This window comes from Maylandia zebra, linkage group LG11, assembly GCF_041146795.1.
Source record: "Maylandia zebra isolate NMK-2024a linkage group LG11, Mzebra_GT3a, whole genome shotgun sequence".
Taxonomy (NCBI): domain Eukaryota; kingdom Metazoa; phylum Chordata; class Actinopteri; order Cichliformes; family Cichlidae; genus Maylandia; species Maylandia zebra.
Window position 1 is genome coordinate 24,479,092 of NC_135177.1, and position 22,108 is coordinate 24,501,199.

The 22,108-nt window shown below is 39.5% G+C and overlaps 2 protein-coding genes across 12 annotated transcripts; both read left to right on the forward strand.

Moving 5' to 3' along the window:
* The first annotated feature begins 680 nt into the window (after positions 1–680).
* On the forward strand, positions 681–17,695 carry pex5 (peroxisomal biogenesis factor 5). Of its 10 annotated transcripts, none has more exons than XM_004550810.4 (17): positions 681–902; positions 4,461–4,617; positions 6,394–6,432; positions 6,594–6,711; positions 6,802–6,948; positions 7,520–7,604; positions 8,391–8,481; positions 8,774–8,896; positions 11,737–11,850; positions 12,243–12,326; positions 12,646–12,765; positions 12,968–13,111; positions 13,318–13,388; positions 13,767–13,988; positions 14,069–14,234; positions 14,325–14,482; positions 15,934–17,695. In XM_004550810.4, exons 2-17 carry the CDS (start codon positions 4,504–4,506, stop codon positions 16,178–16,180), a joined length of 2,043 nt encoding a protein of 680 aa, XP_004550867.3. In that variant the 5' UTR covers positions 681–902; positions 4,461–4,503; the 3' UTR covers positions 16,181–17,695. The 10 variants fall into 10 exon arrangements, with proteins under 10 accessions (XP_004550867.3, XP_004550869.3, XP_004550866.3 ...); XM_004550812.4 differs by having other exon boundaries at positions 4,468–4,617; XM_004550809.4 differs by having other exon boundaries at positions 681–897.
* A 1,193-nt stretch (positions 17,696–18,888) lies between these two features.
* On the forward strand, positions 18,889–21,921 carry cdca3 (cell division cycle associated 3). 2 transcript variants are annotated; one of them, XM_004550817.6, is made up of 6 exons: positions 18,889–19,075; positions 19,603–19,757; positions 20,344–20,464; positions 20,571–21,458; positions 21,541–21,608; positions 21,712–21,921. In XM_004550817.6, the coding sequence occupies exons 2-6, from the start codon at positions 19,626–19,628 to the stop codon at positions 21,802–21,804; spliced, it is 1,302 nt and encodes a 433-aa protein (XP_004550874.1). In that variant the 5' UTR covers positions 18,889–19,075; positions 19,603–19,625; the 3' UTR covers positions 21,805–21,921. The 2 variants fall into 2 exon arrangements, with proteins under 2 accessions (XP_004550874.1, XP_004550873.1); XM_004550816.6 differs by having other exon boundaries at positions 18,892–19,079; positions 19,606–19,757.
* Positions 21,922–22,108: the final 187 nt, after the last annotated feature.

Sequence of the window (22,108 nt, forward strand, 5' to 3'; positions counted from 1 at the left end):
ATAACTATAAGTATGTACAGGCTGTAGTGAGTACAAGCTATGTACAGGATATGGACAGGATATAAATATGAAAAACTATACAGAATATGAAATAAATAACTTTATGTCTGTCAAATTGTGTTATCTTTGGCATTATTCAGATTCAAGTAAAGAAATAAGAATAAATGATGTGGTTTTATGATAAACTGCTAGTAACAAACTCTATAAAGATAAAACACCTTTAGGTTTTTTGGCTAAATTGTCTTTTATATGCAGACACAACCTTGTTAGGTGTCGTTTTTATGCTTACATTATTCATATGTCAGTGTTTAGTGGCTAAAACGTAGAAACGTTCCTCTGAAAGGGTTTGGTATAAGAACAGGGCTGAAAATGACCTTTTTTTTAAAGAGAAAAAGTGAAAATCTCTAAAAGCGTGGAGAACTATTTCTCAAAACTACTATCAAAGACAGAAATCAGGTTCTTTGGAAGTAAAATATAAAGAAATGATGGTTGGCTGAAGACTTCTGCACAGCACTGCGCGTTACTTTCGTGTTTTTTTTGTTTTTTTTAACAAATACATGTTTCATCCGGGAAGCGGACTTTGTTCTCAGGCATGTTACATTTTAACGTTAGGCTCTTTACGCCTTTTTTCCCAGGCGCTGACGCTTCCTTACGCATGCGTAAAACCAGTTGAAGAATACGTAACTGGCGTAACGTTCACGAGCCAGGCTAGCGGTGAAGGGTTTTGTGGGTCATGGGGGAGGAAGGTAAATAAAAGCGGGGAGCTAATAGCACTCAGCGACTGGTTTCGGACGGTTACTGGAAAATTTATTCGGACGGAGGTGTGAGAGCGGGACAAGAGGGGACATACCGCCGGAGTGAGGGACTGTCGCTCGGATACAGCAGCAGCTGTCGGCGGTGAGGTGAACAGTATGCTTCCCTTCTATTCATGCTTCTTCGCTGGGTGCACACTACGGGAGTGATCTCTGCACTGGCCCTACTGCAGCTAGCCAGCTAGCCACAGCTGATATTTTTTGAGTTCCGGACGGTCGTGAGCGTCCTCCGTTTCCCTTTAGGTTTCATGAACCGCACGCTGGTTACATAAATAACACAGAGTATCGCTTATCGAGCTAATGTTGCTGTTTGTAGCTGAAGCTGCAGTTAGCTCCGATCAGCTCTATTTTATTACACAGTGCTCCCAGAAGGTAACAATGCAGGCAGGTGTGTTTAGTTGATATCTATAACTAGTGGACTATGTGTGACAAAGGCAACCTTCGCCTATTCCTATCGTCTCCGTGGATTTGTAGTCAATAAACAGGTGTCATAATGGCCCGTCTTTGGTAATGTGTGTATTAATATCTCTGTCTGATCCTCTTACTTTGACCCTAATCATAATACAGCAGCCATTTGAAGCGGTGGGACTAAAGTAGCCTTTAAATCTTCAGCCTAGACAGCAAGAACAACAGTCCACCTGTAAGGTGTTGTGTAATAGTCACTGAAGAGTTTTTAGGTAGACGCTCACATGCGAGATTAGGAAGGGAATTCATTTTTATGTTCCTCCTCTCCAGGGAGGTCAGCATGTGTAATTGATAGGGGTCATTGAAGTACAGCAGCAGAGTTTCATACATCTGGGACTACATTTCAGAGTGAAACAGTGTCACGGTATTGTTTATTATTTTGCTTTTAAATGTTTAGGTGAGTAATCATCAGATGGAGCAGGATCAGTTGAAATGTTTGCAGTTTATATAGCTGTTATTTTAGACCTGATATGGAGTGTTGTGCAAACATGCTGCTCTTCATTTCGTTATATTTTGCTTCACAGAGGAGCCAAACATTCTTGTAATATATCAAAGTGGTCTTGAACACTTCTCAAGTTCTCAAGGCTTTCTGAAGGTATTTTTATTTAGATATCGGTTGTTTTGTTTCTTTTCTCATTCATTTTTAGCTCAGTAATTGTACCTGACCAATTTTTTTATTTTAGTCTCTTAACACTGACCCACTATCCATCATTCAAGCATATAAAAGGCACTTAACACAAGCAATGTACCAGTCTTGTGTCAACTATAGTACAAGCAGCTGGAAGAATCAGGAAAAAATCCATGAAGAACCTGGTGTCAGTGGAAAAGGCTGTGGTATGCCAAATTATGCAAGAACTTGATTGAAAATCAGTGGCAGCAAATCTTAGAATGATGAATCCAAATTGAAATTTTTGATTCAAACTGTCGTCAGTGTGGTACAACGGTGAGTATGAACCTTTTCCTCCCTTTCAGGCAGTGGTGCTGGGATCTTGTTAGAATTGATGGAATTTTAAACACAGAATATCCATCAGATTTTGCCATTTGGAAAGCATCTGATTGACAGCAGCTTAATTCACTGCCTGGATAGCAAAACACTTATCAGTCATGGATTGTCCTCCCCAGAGCATCTACCTCAAAATGATTGAAGCAGTTTGGGATCGTCTTGACAGAGAACAGAACAAAAGGCAGCCAACGTCCAAAGAGGAGAACTTATCCTGAAGACTACTTAATAAAATTATAAGAAAGCTTGCATAACAAAGTTTCAAATATTAACTTTAAAGCTCATTAGAGTAGTACAAATCTTGTTGGTGGGTGTTTGTTTTTGTTTTTTTCTCAGCTTATATTCTATAGTTCAATGCATGTTTGCACATTTCAATAAATCATGTATAAATAAACATGTATTTTCAATTTTCCTAACAAAATATAAAGAAATGAGGGGTGGCTCAAGAGCTTTTAACAGTAATGCATACACAAATCCAGAGTATTTGTGGTAGCATTTATCAAAATAAGCATTTCTCAACTGATTAGAAGATTTGCTTAAATAAAATAGTATTACATGTAGTCAGTGTGTTAGTATAGTGATGCTGATGTTCTTTATCTTCGTAAACGCTCTTAAAAGCTAAAATCTCCTGAACGTACCAGATGAGTTAAGTGAAACATGCTGTGGATGCCTGTGCCTGCTGAGCCATCATATTCTCATTATTAATGGTTCACTAAGAGCCAGAAGATGAAATGAAAAACAGCAGATGGAGCTTGAATTTGTGCGCGTTTCATGAGGCTATTTGAGCAGCCTGAAGATTTCGCTCGGCCTGTCAGCTGTTAAAGGGGTCAGGAAATTGAATAATTATTTTTAGATGTGATGGAAGGGACACAAAACAATGTGAAGGACTAACTGAACTTAAAATTACTCTCTGGTGCCGAATAATAATAATAATAATAATAATAATAATAATAATAATAATAATGAAAAAAAATCTTTCAGGGTTGAATATGTCGAGTGTTAAAAATTAAAACATTTTATATTTTGGGGGATGGTTTTTCAGTTATTGGTGCATAACTGTTTAGTTTCTCTAATATTTAAGTGTCTAATTAGAAATTGGACCTCATACTGGATGCTTTAGGATCTGCGTCTTTTAATTGTTCCATTGAGGTGCTTCACTCTACATAGTCCATTGCATGACTATCACAGTAAAACTAAATATGAAAAAAGAAAATAAATGGTAATAGATAAAATGATAATTGGATGGCATGGTGGTGCAGTGGTCAGTGGTGCCATCTTTAAGCAAAGTGGCCTTGAATCCACCTGCTGACTGGCGCCTGCCTACGATAGCCGTACTAAAACATTTGACTGATTTTCGAGCGCCGTGCACATAAAATCATTTTGAGGTCAGTAAACACAACCAGAATTCATACATAAGGCACACGGGATTATAAGGGGCACTGTTGATTTTTCAGAAAAATCAAAGGATTGATTTTAAGTGTGCCGTATTTTCCAAAAAACACGGTAATAACGACGGCCTGCTAGCATGCTCTACAAAAAAATAGTGCTTTGTTGTGTATCTAACGGACGAAAGCCAAACCAGTTCCACACCACTGTAGTTGCAGCATTTTTACAAACCAATTCTGGTTCATCCGTTTCATTCAACGATCCACTTTCGCCCCTCTCATTCTGCGTCGCCGCCATGTGCATATGTAAACATAGGCACTGCGCATGCGCGCTTTACCCATTTTCCTATCGTTGCCCAAAATTACACCGGTATTACCGTGAACGGTATGATATAGCCCAGCCCTACATACAATAAATAAAACCAACTAAAAATAAATGTATAGAAAATGTATTTTGTTTTAGGGTTTCTCACTGAGGAGCATTTAGTGTAGATGTTTAGTGGGACTGGAATTTCTTAATGTTTGTAAGACAAGTATTTGTATTATATCTGTTCTGATCTGTCACCAACAAAAGGAACAAAAACAGTGAAACTAATAAAACCTAAACTGAAAACTTTACATGGGGAAAAAAAAAAAGTAAACAGTCAAAACTAAAGTAAAACAAGCCAACCCATTTGGGGAAACTTAGTGAAGCTAAGCTGAAGACAAAATAAAACTGTAATAAGTCTCTTCTCATAGCAATACTTTTCTTGAACACAGACTGAATATGAGTGGTTCATTTATGGCTCTTCTTCTCAGTTTGCAGGTGGTCTTATTGGGTTTGCCTCATCCTTGTGTTGCCATGGCGATGCGTGAGTTGGTGGAGGCAGAATGCGGGGGAGCCAATCCCCTCATGAAGCTGACCAGTCACATGACCAAGGAAGGGGGGCCATGGCGGAACGCCACAGCACCTCCAGTGAGTATTTTGTAAGACATCAGGCCCTGAGCTCTGTAGTCTACACGATATGCTTAGAAGTTTGGGGTCACTTAGAAATGTCCCTGTTATTTTTCAGTCTCTTTATTGATTTTTAGCAAACTTTGGCTTTGAGTTTCAACATTAAATTAATAAACACTCATTTTTATCTGTGAGGAAGAGCCTGATATTCTTTTTTTTATTTTTTTATTTAAGGCAACAATAGACTATACTTAAGCTTTCCTTTTGTAACTTTATAAAATAAAATGTAACAAATAATTACATTCAAGAGTTTCAATTTGCTCAGTGGTATGCATTAGGGAAATAATACCTGACAACAAAATTTATTTGCATTTGTTTCATTTTATCTCAGAGTTTTTCGGATGTTTCATTCATACCCAAGCTAGTTTTTTCTTTTTCTGTGTGGAGATGATAAAAAATGGGGATACTGTTATCAAATAATACTAATCAACTTCCTGACAAAACTTTGTTACTTTAAAAGTAATAAAGCTTTCCAGCAATTCCTTCTGCTTCTTTTTACATAACATCTCTGCTACCAAACAAACAAATGAGAGAGAACCTGCCTCATCTCGTGGGAGCTTTTCAGTCCTGACAGGAGATTCTGGTTAAGTAACAAACATAATTAAAAGTAGTTGGTGTAGCAGGTGTGAAAATACCATTAACAGCTGTAGCTTTGCTCTTGGGTTCGTCCATGTTCTGTTACTCCTGCTAATGAGGGGCCCTTGTTTGCATGACGCACAGCAAAGTAATTACAGAACAACATAAAACTGAATTCAAGTAAGTAAAATTTTACTAATATTGGATCTTTCAAGATAAAAATCACAAAGTACCTCACAAAAAAAATGCTAGAACATCAAAACAAAAGACGAAAATATGAGTACTCAGGTATTTGTCCATGTGGAGCTCTGAAAGTCAAAACCAGAATCTTAATAATAACAATAACAATTTCCGATTGCGCGTGCAACTCTCCATCTGCGTGGACATGAGAGCAGATGTCCTTAAAAGTGCTCAAAATGGACTGAAGCTAGAGCAAGGCCCCAAAACAGAACCCTGTGGCACACCGTAGACAAGAGACAAGGAAAAGAACCTGAACTAAGAAGCAGCCACAGAAAAGGAACATTTATGCAGATACTGACAGGTATTATGATCTGCTCCAGAGGAGAGCCCAGATTCTTATCCTATTGAGAAAATTGAGGTGGTCGCCATTGTCAAAGACAGAAGGCAAGTTCTTCATCAGCAAAACAGAACATTACCCTGCACCCACTTTGCATCGAGATGCTTATAGAAATGCTCCTTCTTATGAGTAACTGATCGAGCTTTTTGAGTCAGGATCTGAACAATATTTCCTGGATCCATGCTTTTAACTTAAAATGCAGAAACTGTATCAAAGCATACAGTAAATGTGTAAGAGTGCCTCTGCTACAAGAATACAAGATTTAACACAATCTGTTGTAGGGCTGTAAATTTAAGAGTATATCTTTCCTTTTAATTAGAAAATCTAACACTGTTCTCTGTCGCCCTTGTTATATAGCAGTTTAAGAGCTAATTGGCCTTTAAAAAATATTAATGTTAAGTTCCAGAATTTTATGTGCAGTTGGCATCAGGCTACAGCAAAAGCACTAGTGTTGCTTTTGCAATAACTTTTCTTTATATATTTTCAAGCTCCCTGTGACCTTTATCTCTGGAGCTGCTTGATTTAACATTTTTGTGCAAAACATTTTGCTAATAGATACCATACTTCATTATTATTTTTTGCAGATTCATCCCACTCCCATTGAAATTGCAACTGAGGAAGATGTAAGTGCTTTTCTTTCAATTTTAATGATTTGCTCTAAGACTGTACAGTATATACTTCAAGTTTATACCCTAAAGCCAAAATATTTAGGTTTCCTCAGCATGTACTCTAATCATTAAGAGTTACCATTAGATTTTATATAAAATGAATGTTTTTGTTCTAGCTCGTTAATGAGTTCCTTCAGGAACCTCCACGCCCTCCACAGACCTTTGACATGGGTCAGCTGCTGGAGGAAATGCAGCAGATTGACCAGCAGAGCTACAGACAAGCTCCACAGAGAGGTGCTCTTCATCATTATTTGATGAAGTTTAAAAGATTTTCTAAACCTTTTTTCCAGTAAATTTGAACTTCTTTGTATTTCCTTGTCATAGCTCCTGATGTGGCAGCGCTGGCCCTCTCTGGTGACTGGGTGGAGGAGTTCCTCCAAGGCTCTGATTCTGCCTCCGCCCCGGGGCTCATCGCGCTCGGCGATGCCGCAGATGCTGATTGGACGAAAGAATTTATTGCCGAGGCAGCAGGTATGTTTTGTTTTCATTGCTTTTCTTGGCCTTCTGCATTTTTTGCATAATGAGCTAATCATCTTTCTGCCGTTATCATCACTCTGTCTCATATCATCACGTTTTTTTGCTCAAATCAGAGTGAATATCTTTAGGGCAAAGTCTTCATAGTGTAGCTGTTCTGACTCATGAACTCTGGACAGTGTCAGCAGAATTGCATCCAAGCTTCTTCCAAGGTTGTCCTTTCACACATGTAGCACAAAGCAAGAGATGATCTACTTTAAAATTTACTCACTGCTAAAAATAACCTGTTTGTTGAGAGTGCTGAGAGTCCACCGAATGATTACCTGCACTGTTCTCACACGCGTTCAGGCACAGGGTGTTTAAAAGGGAGCTGACAGTTATAAACCATTTAATGTCCGATCCAGCAGAATCAGACGTTTGAGTTCTCACATGCAGCTCTGTTAGGCGTCTACAAAGGTTTTTGTTTTTTTTTGTTTTTTTTTTTAGGCGCACTGCATGGGTGAAAACAGCTTATGTCATTATTACATGTTTGCTGTGTTTTTAATTTTTCAATTTCTCTCATTTTTAGATCCTGGCCGCTGGGCAGAAGAGTATCTGGAGCAGTCTGAGGAGAAGTTGTGGCTGGGGGATCTTGGAGACAAAGCAAATGAATGGTGAGCAGGGGATAGAGCCGGGGGGTGGAAGGGGGTTACAAGCACTGCATTACATGTAGAAAATGTAGGGTAGACATGTGAGGGAGAATCAAGGAGGACAAGAGTGCTGTTGGCAGAACTTAAAGCACTTGAAAAACTGTGATAATTTTCTCTTCTTGGTGAGTGAATTTTCTGTTTAATTGTTAAACATTTAACCTGATATTCTCTTGTCTGACAGTGTTGAGTTAATCCATTAAATCTCTGGTAGAAGTCAGTGAAGCAGATGAACATGAAGTGAAAGCTGATTTAAAGAGTCCTTGTATAATCATCGTTGTGCACTGGGCTCTAAATACGAGAGTGTAAAATGCAGTTTATATTTGAAGTGATTTGTTCCAACCTACAGTACTGTGCAAAAGTCTTGAGCCAGCCATCATCATTGCTTTATATTTTATATTCTATGAAATATTGGAAATGGGTGTCATTGAAACATCTGTAAATATACATTGAAATACAGAATATAAGTTGAAAATCGTGTGTACAATTCTAATATGCTTGAAAAGCAGTATTTGCTATGACTAACTTCATTCTTCACCTTATTGGTACAAAAATAAAACTATTTTATGTCGAAATGAGTGAAAAAACAGCAAATGATCAAAGAAAGGCTTTGAAAGACCTTCAAAAACCCTGAGAACTATTGTTCTAGACCACTTTAAAACATCATGGGAAAGTCTTGCTCAAGACCTTCTAGTTTTATAGCATTAAATTTATGTTTTCTTTTGTTTGTTTTTTTTATTGTTAATCTGACAGGACTAAGGAGTATCAAGCAGAAGACGAGCTGAGGCAGACAGCCAATGAGCTTGTCTCAAAGGTTGATGACCCAAAGTTACAAAACACAGAGGTGAGCAGTGTGTCATTGTGACACCGTAATACACATCATTTCCTTTTACATGTCTATCACCATGTTCTTTCACTTTTTTCTTTAACTCTTTTGTAGAGTAGGTCCTTGAGACTGTAGCATGTGGTGCACAGATGATTTTTGTGGTTTTTAATGGCTTTTGTCTCAGTGTGGGAAGAAAGTTGCTGGTTTGGGAAGAAACTAGCATTACTGGTGTAAAACTGATGAATTAGTAATAGTAAATGCCTTTTTTTTTTTTTGTTGTTGTTGTAATTTGTTTTTTGTTGTTGTGTAGTTCCTGCGATTCATTAGGCAAATTGGCGAGGGCACTGTGACAGTGGAGAGCAAGACAGACAAACAGCTCACAGATAAAGCTCAGGCCGAGAATGCTCAGAACTGGGCCTCCAACCTCAACCAGGTACGAGTCGCAGCCCACTGAGGAAAGGATGGTTACAACTGTGAACGCTGTATGTTGGGGTAGAACACTGGTTCACTGTTGCCCAGTATAGGCTAAGCCTTGTGACTCATCACCCCAGTATCTGTTGCAGTGTAAAATTTTCCACAAATGTAACCAGAAGCAGCCACCAGTCTGCTTGTAATATGAGTCTCCAGGCTGCAGTGTTGCAGATGGAATTTGTTTTTGCAGAGAAAGGGCTCTCATAACTGTCAGCTTCTCCTCTTGAGCATTTAGATTTTAATGTGCACGACCAAGATTTGGGGTTTTCCCATCTTGACGTGATTTTCCTTTCGTTCTGGATTTCACAGAAGGTGCAACTTCATTGCTTTGTATTCGATCAGTTCAGGCAGTAAAAGGCTGATGCCAGATCGAGTTTCTCTCTAAATGTATTTCTCTACAAGACGACAGATACAAAAGTACGGAGGCGTAATCCTTTCACTTGACTGAATTAATGAGAGATTTTATAATCCCAAAGGAGCCTTATTGATTTGAAAGCTTGATTTCTTGAGCTATAATACTGCTGCAGACTGTTTGTCTGCTGGATATTTCATGTTTCTCTTAGATCAGTTGAACCAATATGGCTTCAGGATGTAAGACGATGCATCTCAAATGCATTCAGACTGGCTAAGTGGTGACTCAAGAGACAAAGATTCCAGTACCTCCCAATGTTTCCAGCATAAACCAAGAGGAAACTGTATTAACAAAGCATGGGGCATTACTGCTTATGAAATCAAGGTTTCAAATTAATAGAGGCTCTTTTGGGATTTTAAGGTCCGTCACAACAATGTTTAACTGCTAACTTAGCTATCATGGGGGAAAGGTGAGGTATACTCTGAACAGTTGGTTTTTAAGCTGTATCTTTGATCCAGAAAAACAAGACAAAATAATTAGTCAAGTAAATGCATAACATTTCTGACTGCATTCAAAAATACACACAACCCCCCCAAAAATATAGATCAGAGTTAAATATCTTTAACCCACAAGTGACTAAAATGACCAAATAGGTTCTTTAAAAAAAAAAAAAAAAAAAAAAAAAAAAAAATATATATATATATATATATATATATAAAAAATTGTTATGTTTGTGTTTATGTCAGAAATTCTGAACTGCTGTGATGTTGTTTTATTCAGTCATTCTGTATCCTGAAAAGGTTAGGTTTAGTCTCAAGACTAAGTCTTGCCATTTTAGGTTTGTGATCCATAGTTTGCTGCAGAACATTACAAGTGTGTAATGTAGAGATTAGAAGGGAAAACTACAACAAAATCAACACATATAATATTTAAAATGCACATATATTCAGTTATATGTTATTCCTGCTATATTAATGGGCTAATTCCTGAAACAAAAGTTCTAGAAGAAGTCTATTTAAAAATTCTTAGTCTAAAGCATTATACAGCACAAAGAAATATACCACTGAGGGCATAAATGAATCATGTAATTGGAAAGTTAAAAATACTCTGCAAAGCAGCAAATTACTCAATTTTAGAGATTTACATAATTTCCTTAGGGATTTTTAAATTATTCTGATTAAAAGAGTATAAATAAGAAGGTTTGGGTTATTTTATTTTATTTTTTGTACCTCCTAAATTGGATCTAGAGATTGATTTGTTAGTAACTATTTTTTTTTAAATTTTATTTATTTATTTTTTTTATTTACTAATTTTTACTAATCTAGTCAGAATTTGGAGAAATTGGGTGTTTATACTTCTGCCTTGAATCTATGATGTTTTTACTTTTTACTGTGAAGCTCTATGCTGTAACCATGTATCTCCATAAATGCATCATCAACACAGTCTTGTTTACTGGCGCCGTTTGGGCTTAAGCTTCTCTGGCTACTTCTTCTGTTGCCATTTTTTTCAAATCGACTGTAAGAGAGGGGATCTTGGTTGCAAAAAACAAACCAAAAACAATTACCTCAAGAAGGTTCCTGTGACAAAGTCTGACTGTGAAACTGCTTGTTTGACAGGTGGTTAGCCAGTGAGTGTGCAGGTTCATACCAATGATAATCCTCTATTTTAAAAGATAGCATCACTATCATCATCATTTGTTTAAATTCAGTATGACCCAAAATAAGTGACTGGGCCCATGAACTCATCAGGAGAGTGTTTACACAGGTCAAGACAGGAAGATTGGGTTTTTTTTTAGTAGTTTTGCAACTACTGCTATCGCCATCTGGTGGCCTCCAGATAGAATGCAGGTGTAAGACGCTTGAACGTTGACTTTGTGATCTGTGTTCCCCCAGCTAGTGTTTGGGTAAGGAAATTGCAGAGCATTGCAGGAACACCAGGGATAGATGCACATGCTGGCAGCAGGAGCTGCACCGTAGGCTCTAAATAGATTCAACGCAGAAGTATAAATTAAGCTATAATCTGTACTTTAATTTAATCTTTTGTAAGTCCAAAATTTGACCTGATATCTCAGTTTGCTTTTTTCTGCTTTACATCTGTTTCGTGTTCTTTTCCTGGCCTAAATGGCTTCCACATTATGTTGTGCATGTGTAGCTGTCAGCCATATTCATGCTACATTATGATTACATCTATGCCATCGCCCTCTAACTCTGAATTGTGCTTTTCCTATTTTTTTTTTTTTTATTTTGTTATTTTTATTTTTTTAACCTGCCTTTGGATTCTTGGCTTACCATTACCTTCATTAACACCTGTTATTCATCTGCTCCTCTTGATACTTCAAATTACTCCTTTTTTGCCCACCCCTCCAAAAAATTTGTAAAAATCCTCCATACCAACTCCTCCTCTTCCTCGAAACATTGTCCCGTTCCCTACTGCCACCCCTCCCTCCGTAGTTCCTGATGAAGACGGGGGGAGGGAGTCTTCCCCTGGAACCCCCAGAGATGAATCAGAAGATTGACAAAGTAAAAGCTAAACAAGCAGAGCAGTGGGCCAGAGTCGTCAGGCAGGTACGACCTCTGTGGTCACGGCAGCTATCCATGTTTTATTTTAAGCTGCAGTTGTAGTTACTTATTTGTATGTTTTGCTACCAGTGTTAACAATTTCGATCTTACCCATCCATTCAGATAGTCTCAGATTTCCTGCATCTAGTTGCTGTTTAGTGCTTTTACTGTCTCAGGAGAAAACTGGGAGTTAATTAGGAAGGAGATAAAGGAAGCAGTACGAGAAAAATGGTTTCTTCTGTGTTCTTCCACCTTTCATTTCTTTACTCCTTCACATTCACTCCCCTCTATATTTTTCCTCTCTGAATGCCCCGGTTCTCCCCTTCTAATAACAGTTTTCTCAGCCAGCGCATACAGATTCCTATCAACCACTGCCATTGCGCTTCATTGTTATTCAGGTGTCAGAGGAGTCAGCTGAAGCCTGGGTAGATGAGTTCGCTACATCAGGACCTGATTTTCAACAAGCGAAAGCCGCAGTGGAGGTGAGGCAAGAGTCTGTGACAATAAAAACCTTCAACCCAAAGCCAAGTATAATAAGTAGTATTGTAGAGGTTAAAGCACTGAGTGTCATCGGAGTTGAGGTTTGAAAATGGAAACTTTCCTGAATGATTGGCATGACGGTGCCCTTGATTTTTTTTTTTTTTTTTAAACACCCACAAACTTAATCCTGTTTAAGGAACGAAAAAAATATAGGGCCATCCTATAAGGCATCATCGATGCAGCAGCGTCTTCCAGTTGAAAAAGGTCAAAGTTATCTCCAATACGCTGTGAAGTAATGATGCGTGTCTGTCATTTTGTCAGAGTGATGTGGATTTCTGGGAGAAGCTGCAGCAGGAGTGGGAGGAGATGGCGAAGAGAGATGCAGAGAGTCATCCCTGGCTGTCTGACTTCGATCAGCTACTCAGCACTTCTTACGACAAGGTATCCGTCAGCCTGCTCAGAGCAGGCGTCTGCTGCTATCTGTTTTGTGTTGCAAGATTTCAGCATTTTTGCGCATACAGCTGTCATGCACAATGTCTAATGTGCTCCTGTGTTTCATATACCCTATTAAGTACTAATTAAAATCATATACACACACAAGTTCTCTGAGCAGTTTCAATGTTTTCCTTGTTTTCATTTGCAGGGCTATCAGTTTGAAGAGGAGAACCCCTACTTATCACACCCGGACCCTTTGTCAGAGGGATTGAAGAGGATGGAGGCAGGGGACATCCCTGGTGCCGTCCGGTTCTTTGAAAGTGCTGTGCAGAAGGAACCAGACAACCAGCTGGTAAGACTCTGAAAGGCTGTGTTCTCATTTGCATTACACTTTTTTTTTTTTTTTTTTAATTCTTAGAACATCCTGTTATTACTTAATATAACATTGTGGGCCAAAAGGTCTCCCTACTTCTAATTTTAGCCATGTTTTTCTCCTGCTTCCAACAGAAGGCCCTTGAAATAATACCATGTGTCTTTTTTTCCCCCATTAAATTGCAGGCTTGGCAATATCTGGGAACCTGTCAGGCAGAGAATGAGCAAGAATTTGCCGCCATCAGCGCCCTCCGCAGGTCAGTAGTCAAAGTTGACTAAAACATGTTGTAAAACATGTAGTTGTTGTTATTATTATTATTATTATTATTACTCTAGATCTGGGTGTTGTCTCTTGTCTATAGTTTTTGTATCTGTAAGCATATAAAACACATTTTGCATATAAAAAAAATGTGTTTTTCCACCACAGAGTCTATGTTAAAGTGAGGATAGATTTTTGTTAAGACCTTTTTAAATGCATACTAATGTGAGTGTCACCTCAAAAGAAATATTTTCAACCAGGAAAGCACCTCCATATTTTAACACTTGTCGTTGCAAATAAGAGTTTCTTTGCCAAATGAATAGTCGTGTTTTTTCTGTCTGACTACTTCTTTTTATTACCACCATTCTTCCCATAGGTGTATAGAGCTGAAGAACGACAACCTGACTGCCCTCATGGCGCTGGCTGTCAGTTTCACCAATGAGTCACTGCACAGGCAGGCCTGTGAGACTCTTCGTGACTGGCTAAAGCACAATCCAAAATACCACTCTGTTTGGGAGCAGAGTGAGCGCGAACGCTCCAAAGACAGCTCCAAAGAAAGGGAGAAGGACAGAGAGAGGTTCGGGTCATTGCTGCCAGAGTGAGCATCACGCACGTTTAGGAGAATACAAAGATACCTCTTTCTCTTTGCCCTTTCCTTATTGCTTTTCCCTTGTGCAGGTCTTTGTTTACCGACGTCCAGTCCATGTACCTGCAAGCAGCCAATGTTGACCCTACCCAGGTGGACCCTCAGCTTCAGTGTGGTCTCGGCGTCCTCTTCAACCTCAGTGGAGAGTATGACAAGGCGGTGGACTGTTTCAGCGCTGCTCTCTCCGTCACTCCACAGGTTGGTGAAGAAGCCTTTGTAGAAATTCCAATGGCTTCATGTCATGTGCTCAGTTTCTGAGCTCTTTCTTTGTTTTTCTGTCCCCATAAGGACTATCTGCTGTGGAATAAGCTGGGTGCCACGCTAGCCAACGGAAGCCGCTCAGAAGAGGCTGTGGCCGCCTACAGGAGAGCACTGGAACTGCAGCCTGGCTTCATACGCAGTCGCTATAACTTGGGAATCAGCTGTGTAAACTTAGGGGCACATAGGTGAGACAACAGTGCTGTTTTGATGTGTATTTTGCTAGAGAGTCTTGGCATGTAAAGAAGTAAAATCTTTAGATTAAATGCATAATCCTCCTGAAGCTGGTTTTTATGATAGGGGAGTGTCAAGGTTCACAACCTTACCACTGATGACCTGAGTGTGGCTCTCTTAACAGAACAGTTTTCTGATAGATGTGGAATTATTCCAGCAGTTTACATTTAGATAAACCTTTAAAAAACATGTTATGTGAAATCAGCATTTGATATACCCTTTTCAAATTGTCTTAAACACACTGACATTCTGCTGCTTACATACACATCAAATGCGTTCTGTGCCTTTTCAAATTCTGTCAGATTGCTACTTTTGAACTTTAGCAATTTTATGCTGCTTCCCAGATGTTTTTACCTTCCACTAGGGTGCTGTCTATAGTTAAATCTGCCTCCTAGTGGAAGGTATTTTATAGCCCCTTTTCCATTAGTACCTACTCCGATCAACTCAGCACGGTTCACCATGCTATTCAGGGTTTTCCATGAGGCCATAGAAACTGGTACCAGGTACTTTATTAGTACCTGCTCAGCCAGGGTTTCAAGCGATTGAAGCAGGTACTAGAAGTCACGCTGCATGCCACCGATTGGCTCGTCAGTAGCATCACTCAATGAGTCATAAGTGCATCTCGTTCACGAAAATTAAAACTGCCATTTTTGAAACCAGCAACGAGGGAAATGGCTACAAAAAACCGCAGTGTTCCCCGAGTTTGACAAAAAGCCACAGACCGAGCAGTAGGTATATTCTTGGCTCAATGTCCACCTTTGTTGTAGCGTTCGTGTTGCATATTAATTACGTTGCAGGATGCCCAGACGCATTGCTATGGCAACAAGCGCGCGCACTGGGTTGTAATGGAAAACCAGTCGATCCGAGTCGTAGCGATCTGTGGCAAGTAGATCAGAGTAGCTACTAATGCAAAAAGGGCTTATGTGATACAGCTAGACCACACACAAAAGATGCTACACTAGACCAGACGTGCAAGAAATCTAATAAATCTCACAAAGGTTTGTGTTGATGATGATTGACATTCACTTTATAAGGTATACCTTCAGCGAGGTGCTGGAAACATTCCTCAGACATTTTCGTCTGTTTCGAAATGATTCCCTGACATCCCAGAGGTGCTGTATTGGATTGTGATCTCTGATCTCTCGTCAGCAGGTCATCTTCGCCATGTCTAAAAAGCTAAATGTTGCTGCCATTTGGCTGATTAGATATTTGCCTTATACAGCGCTTAACCAGGTGTACTTAATAAAGTGGCCACTAGAGTGTACACCAGTGAGAAATGGACCTTAATTTGCAAAAGTGAACTTAGTTTACACAAGTTTTTTTATTACTGTTGTCTGTTCAGGTTGATATCAGCACATTGCAGATTGAACATAAATCCATCCTGTTCACTTTTTTAACTCCACAGAGAGGCAGTGGAGCATTTCCTTGAAGCTTTATCTCTCCAGCGCCAGGCTATAGAGGATGGAGCGAGAGCTCCAAGGGGTCCCGGAGGAGCTGCGGCCACTATGATGTCCGACAATATCTGGTCCACCCTGCGCATGGCTCTCAGCATGATGGGAGAGAGCGCTCTGTACGCCGCGGCCGACAGGCGAGACTTGGACACCTTGATGGCTCATTTCTGCCAGAGAGAGGTGGATGGTGGGACTGAATGAAAACCTGCCAGGAGAGGGCTCATTGAGTGTGAATGTTTTTTGCTGGGAGGTAAATGTATGAGTGACTGAATGAAGCTGATTGAATGGAGGAATGAAGGGGACATGGTACAGCTAACGGTTAAAAGAAGATGATCGAGGAACACACTGTGAAGTGATCAAAGTGCTCATCATCATCATCATGTGTACATGTGTGTTTAAAAGTGTTGCAGTATCAGGCTTCACCTGTAGAGAAGCAGGCAGCAGTAATCCAGTCACGAACTGTTTCACACGTTCAGCAGTCACTGGATTTCCTCCTTTGTTGATCAAGAGAACCAGACTGAATGATTTTAACTTGAAAATCTTTCTCAGAGAAGAAGAGAAACAAGAATAAACATGGTTTAATCACTAATCTGTTCACCATCCAGCAATGTTAGTTTGTGTTAAGACACTCAGTCCTCTCCCTGTCTTTATTCACAGTTTGGTGGCCTCTGAGTTTATTATTACTGTGTTGATGTTGTTCCTACAGCATCTCGTTAACTTTGCTTCAGGACCACCATTGCAACCGGACAATCACATTGTTGTATTCGCTTCACAACTTGGGAACAAGATGTACACAAGAGTCTGGTAGGGACAACGCTGTGGTTCATGAATGGGTGAAACATAAGACTTTCACCCAGGAGACTGAGGCTTGTAGTCCTTGTTCATTTGAGACTTAGTTGACTGCTTTTCATTTTGAAAAGTATTTACTTCAGTCACTTTGGTTAGGTGTATAAAATGATCATATTAGAACTTAGTGAAGGCAAGCATCTTTTTTTCCCTCCCCCCTCAGGTGCAAAGCTAAGCTAGTGTTTTGTACACTACAAACCCTGTTTTATCAATTCACATGCCTCTTCATACAAAGGACTGGATGAGCCAGGGATCTAACCAGGCCTTCCAATTCGCAGACGACCCGCTCTACCTCCAGAGCTGCAACCATCCCTGATTGCAACGGTGTGATTGATCAGTGATGGTCCTGATGGAGGAACAACACAGCAATTATCAGATGTGTGTACTCTCTGCGGTTATGTATAATCAAGGTACAAGACCTCTGACATTAAAGAGTGCTGCTTATGATCCAAGGTGCTCAGCAGGCGGAAGGATTACAGATTATGCCATTGTAAAGTAGAAATACAAGTCATAAGTGCTACAGCTCTTTTTGTTATACTTTATTTAATTTTTTAGTAATCATTATCATGCCAGGATAATGAACTGATAACCAGCGGGACTGTTACTCAAATGATAAGGTGTGTGTGTGTCTCTGTGTGTGTGTGTGTGTGGGTCGGGTGAGAGACATTATGTCAATGAGAGTGGCTTTTCTGGGTTCCTGTGCTCTTTTTCATATTGCTCCTGTAAAACTACTTGCTTCATTGTAAAATAATGCTCTATGCCATACTGTGTATTGTAACATAATTGATGCACTATAATTGTTTTCAGGCTACTTATATCCTGACAGCAATGTTTAATATAATATTCAGCAATAAAAGCTTTGATTCCAGACATCTGTTATTATCCTTTTATTTCAATTTGGACCCCCTCTTGTTGGTATATGGGTTGTTTCATGGTCCTATCGACTAATTTGCAATTTAAATGTTTAGACTAAATTAGATTTTCATATTATAGAGCAAGATGGTTTTATCAAAATGTCAGCTCTAAGAAGTGGGAAGACTTGCCAAATCAGCAGGGCATTGCATTTAAAGTTTCCTCAGAGTTAATAATAAGGATTTTAATTTGTTTAACATGTTTTTTTGTTTTTTGTGAGTAATGCAAAATTATTAAAACTTGTGAAATACAAAATGCTGTGGCTTGGGAGGTAGTGCAGGTCATCTGGTCTACAAGTTTAAGGATCTTCATGCAAGATACTGATCCCTGAGTGGGCCTGATGCACACTGGAGTGTGTGCTAATGTTAGTTTAAAAGTGCTTATGCATAGAAACAGTTTGCATGAATTGGTGAATGAGCCTTGTAATAAAGTGCTTTGAGTGCTCAGCACTTAATAAAGAACAGTTAATTTACCAAAAAGTGATTTTATTTATTTATTTATTTATTTATTTTTTGGGGGGTAATTCTATAATTTTTGTAGTGGTTTGGTTTTTTGGGGTTTTTTTAGTGCATACACTTAACAACCACTTGATTAGGTACACTTGCAGACTCTAATATGACCAGTGATATAGTACAGCCTGAAATCTTCAGAGCTCATACCAATGACGTTGGCTCATTCATTTAGGTTTTTGTTGAGGTTGTCAGGAAAAGTAACCTGATTTCATGATTACTTGCATTACATTTAATTCAGTTCCTATGTTTGTTTGTTTGTTTTAATCCACTTCCCTAACATACAGGTACTCAAAGTAAAAAATCTAAATTTAAATGCTTTAAAAAATTTATGCTAAATCTATCTGGAAATCTGAAGGGTTATATCAAGCATTGTTTTTACCTTTGACTATCATTATTATATATGCGCAGATTTTATTCATTTTCACTAAATGCGAACTCGCTATTCATGTTCAATGTTTTATTTATTCTTGGCACACTCCGGCCTCCATACTTACTTTAACAAGTCATATTCAAAAGAAAACTCGTAACTCGTGTTTCCGGAGCTTTCCCAACAAATTCATTTTCTCTCACAAGTGAAAAACAAAACGTTTCCTTAAGTTATCAGCAGCCCACCCCGCCCTCTTTTAAACTTCGCATTCCTCTAGGCCAATCAGAGTCGAGAAGGCGAAGTGCAAGAGAAAGTTGATTGGTTCATTTAAAAATAACATAAGCGCAACCACGCCATTTAAATGTTTTAAAAGTCGTGTGTTCCTCCTGTTGATCTGAAGTGTGGAATAGGAGAAAGGCGGATAAACTATACGCTTGGTCCACTGTATTTGTCGTTTTTTCAGGTGAGTAGTGAAATAAATGACACGTCCGAATGATGTAGACCGAGTTTGTGTTTTTTTTTCTTTTGCTATACTTTAAACGGTTAACGGTGCAGTCACGTGAAACTGCAACATTTAGCTAACATACGTAGATGTGAATATGGTTTCCAGCTCTGTAAATGTCATACAAATTGTCCATAGTGACAGATATAGTAGTAAAGTCGTGTTTAAGATGAGCTACGATTTTTTTGTATTTAAAAACTAACGTTAACTTTAAGTCACGAGCACTAATCCATCAGCTAATAAGCTAAAATACAATGTTTAACAACAGGTTATTTATGCCTTGTCAAGCATTAGTTTTTACCGTTGTGTGATTGTAAGAATGAAGAATACACCAAGAAACGAGCCTTTCAATGTATTGATGAATGAGAATAATACATAGTTTTATTGTATTTCATCTAAATATGTGTACATCTGTGCTTTGTATTTTTGCTGTGTTTTTATGTTATGAATAAATAAATGAATAGAACTCTGTTTACCTGAATGGCAGGTAACATTAAAAAAAGGATCATGGGATCAAGTGAGAGTAAGATGACTGCATCTGCAGCCATAAAACCAGAGCCAGCCTTCAAAAAGACTCACATCAGTCACCTCATCGATCCTCGCTCCCCCTCAGCTGGCATAGAACGAACACCTATTCAGGTGGGTTACCTGGTGGATCCATTCATATATTTTAAAAAAAAACACAAAGTCTGAAAAAAATGTACTGTCTGAACTCCAGAAAATGTGCAGTCATTCTTTTTTATTAATGAAGGCATGAACATTTTTACTTTGATCTTGAGGCCCTCTGATCCAAACTCTCTTCTGTACTCACATTTCAAAGACTTTGAAAAGCTTCTTGTTTGATCAGTGTGATATGTCCAAACTATAGAAGGTGTGAGGGGAACAAATGAGACTTTTCACATGCGCTTATACTCCATCTTTCCCAGATGGTGTGGATGAGTGTAGAAAGTTCACCCAAAATCCACATTTTGAAGTTTTCTCCAGTAAAGTATCAGAAAACAGATCCAAGATATCATTGCTTGTCGTTGATCCTTTGTGTAATAAACACAAAGCTGGTGCAGTTTAGCTGCTAAACTTGCATGTCACAACATGCAAGTTTAAAAAATTACCCTCTGATGGGGAATAGGTGGGAGGCACTGATAATTATTGACCCTGCTTTATTCTCTATACTACTTTTGTAAACTGTGGGGCAATCAAACATAAAATAATTGAATATTTTTGCAAGGTTGGGCAGCTTGTGTCCAAAACGTCCGCTGAGATGAAAAGCGAGTGCCCTGTGGTGTTCGGTGATCCACGTTCACCTACCATTGGCATTACCCGCACCCCTGTGAGAGAAGTTATGAGAGGTAAGTAATATATAAACGTAATAACTTTCAGCTTGACTTTTCTCACTTTATTGAAAAAAAAAAAAACAAATCTAAAAAAATGACTTCCTTTCATTCATCTTTCCAGCAACAGTCGGGTCCTTTGCTCGTCGCCTGGGTATGATTTTCCACAGTGAGGTTGAAGGGAAACTCCCCGAAGGTCGTCAGAAAGGCTTCAGTGGTGCATCAAAGAAAGAGGAGGACTTTATAAGTGAAGAGCTGGCATCGACTGAGCCCCTCCTGAGCCCACAGCCGTCCAGCAACCTTAATGAGCATGCTAACTTACTGGTGCCACCTGTCCAGCCCCCTCTCCAGAGCGTAGAGAAATTGAGTCCTTTTGTGCTTCCTGAAGAGCCTCAGGTGGAGGTGGAGATAGAAACTGAAGCAGATATTAGCCTGGAGGAGGCTGAGGAAGCAAGAGAGTCTCCTCTTCACAAGAGACTGAGCATGAGCCTGATAACCTGCCACGAGGGCGCTCCCTCCCCCCGAGCCTTTGCAGAGGTCCATCATGAAAATATTTCATCCCCAGAACCTGGCACAGAGGTGGAGCCACTTGGGGATGGTGTGGATCACGCTTACGCCCTTCCTTCTGCTACCATTGAAGCAGACTCTCCTGTTGAACCTGCCCCCTCCAACACTGATGCTGATGATTCCCTTGCACAGCCAGAGAAGGAAGAAACTAAAGAGCTCGCTAAAGAAGCTAATTTGCTTCCATCCGGTCCACCATGTGTTCGTGGTCCTGAGCAGCCACAGGCTTGCACCGGCATCCGCTGCCCCACCTTTGACTCAAAGAGCCCCAGCCAGACTGTTTTCAAACCACAGTGGCTGGGAAATGGCTTTCGTCCGTCTGGGCTCAGAGCAAGAGGAGTGCAGGGGCTCGGTGGAAAAGGAGGCTCGTCTCCTCTTGCCGTCCGTGTGGCCGTTAAGAACGTAGCCAACGAAAACAAAGGACAGTCTGGAAAACTGAAGCAGAAAGGTGTGTAGGAAGTTTGTCACCTTTTGATTGTTTATGGTGAGACTGTTCTGCTTTTCCTTTTTTAAACTTTCTTTTTCTTCAGGTACTGAAGGCCGCTCTCCGCTGCAGATCCTCAAGAAGACCAACTCGCCCAGAGACCAGCGCGCTCAGGTATTTGTAGCTGTAATTTACCCACATATGGGCTCATGAAAGCAACATCTGTGTTTTTACTTGTCCAAAAATACAGGAAATTCACGTTTTGATTTCTTCCCAGATGAAGCTGAAGACGTCCACTCCCGACAAGCAGAGGGCTGGACAGATGGACCGCCGAGTGCTGGCTGTGTGTCTGGATAAGGAGAACCGATGAGGCACTGCACGCACTGTTTTTTAAAATGTGCTTTTATGTGTATAGCTTCCACAAACTATTTGTTGTCCTGTATATATTTAACTGCTTGTTGTTGTGTAAATAAAATTTGCAAACCTACTAGAGCTTTAAATTTTTACTGATTAACTCTTATCTGTTATTTGGAGAGTTTTCTTGTTCGTTTTTGTGCGCATTTAATCTTCGTCAACACCTAAATTATATTCAGAAATAACACTTGAAATTTAATATTTCTCCAGTTTGCAAAGATTGCATAGCTCCCATGTCATTGAACTGACAAAGCGTCCTT

Bases quoted from the DNA above. Each gene is read 5' to 3' on its own strand.
- pex5 (XM_004550808.6), top strand. The intron at 8,482-8,773 runs GTGAGCAGTGTG...GTTGTTGTGTAG, and splicing joins CAAAGTTACAAAACACAGAG to TTCCTGCGATTCATTAGGCA. The intron at 14,235-14,324 runs GTTGGTGAAGAA...TGTCCCCATAAG, and splicing joins CTCTCTCCGTCACTCCACAG to GACTATCTGCTGTGGAATAA.
- cdca3 (XM_004550817.6), top strand. From the start codon at position 19,626: ATGGGATCAAGTGAGAGTAAGATGACTGCATCTGCAGCCATAAAACCA. The intron at 19,758-20,343 runs GTGGGTTACCTG...TATTTTTGCAAG, and splicing joins TAGAACGAACACCTATTCAG to GTTGGGCAGCTTGTGTCCAA. The intron at 21,609-21,711 runs GTATTTGTAGCT...ATTTCTTCCCAG, and splicing joins CCAGAGACCAGCGCGCTCAG to ATGAAGCTGAAGACGTCCAC.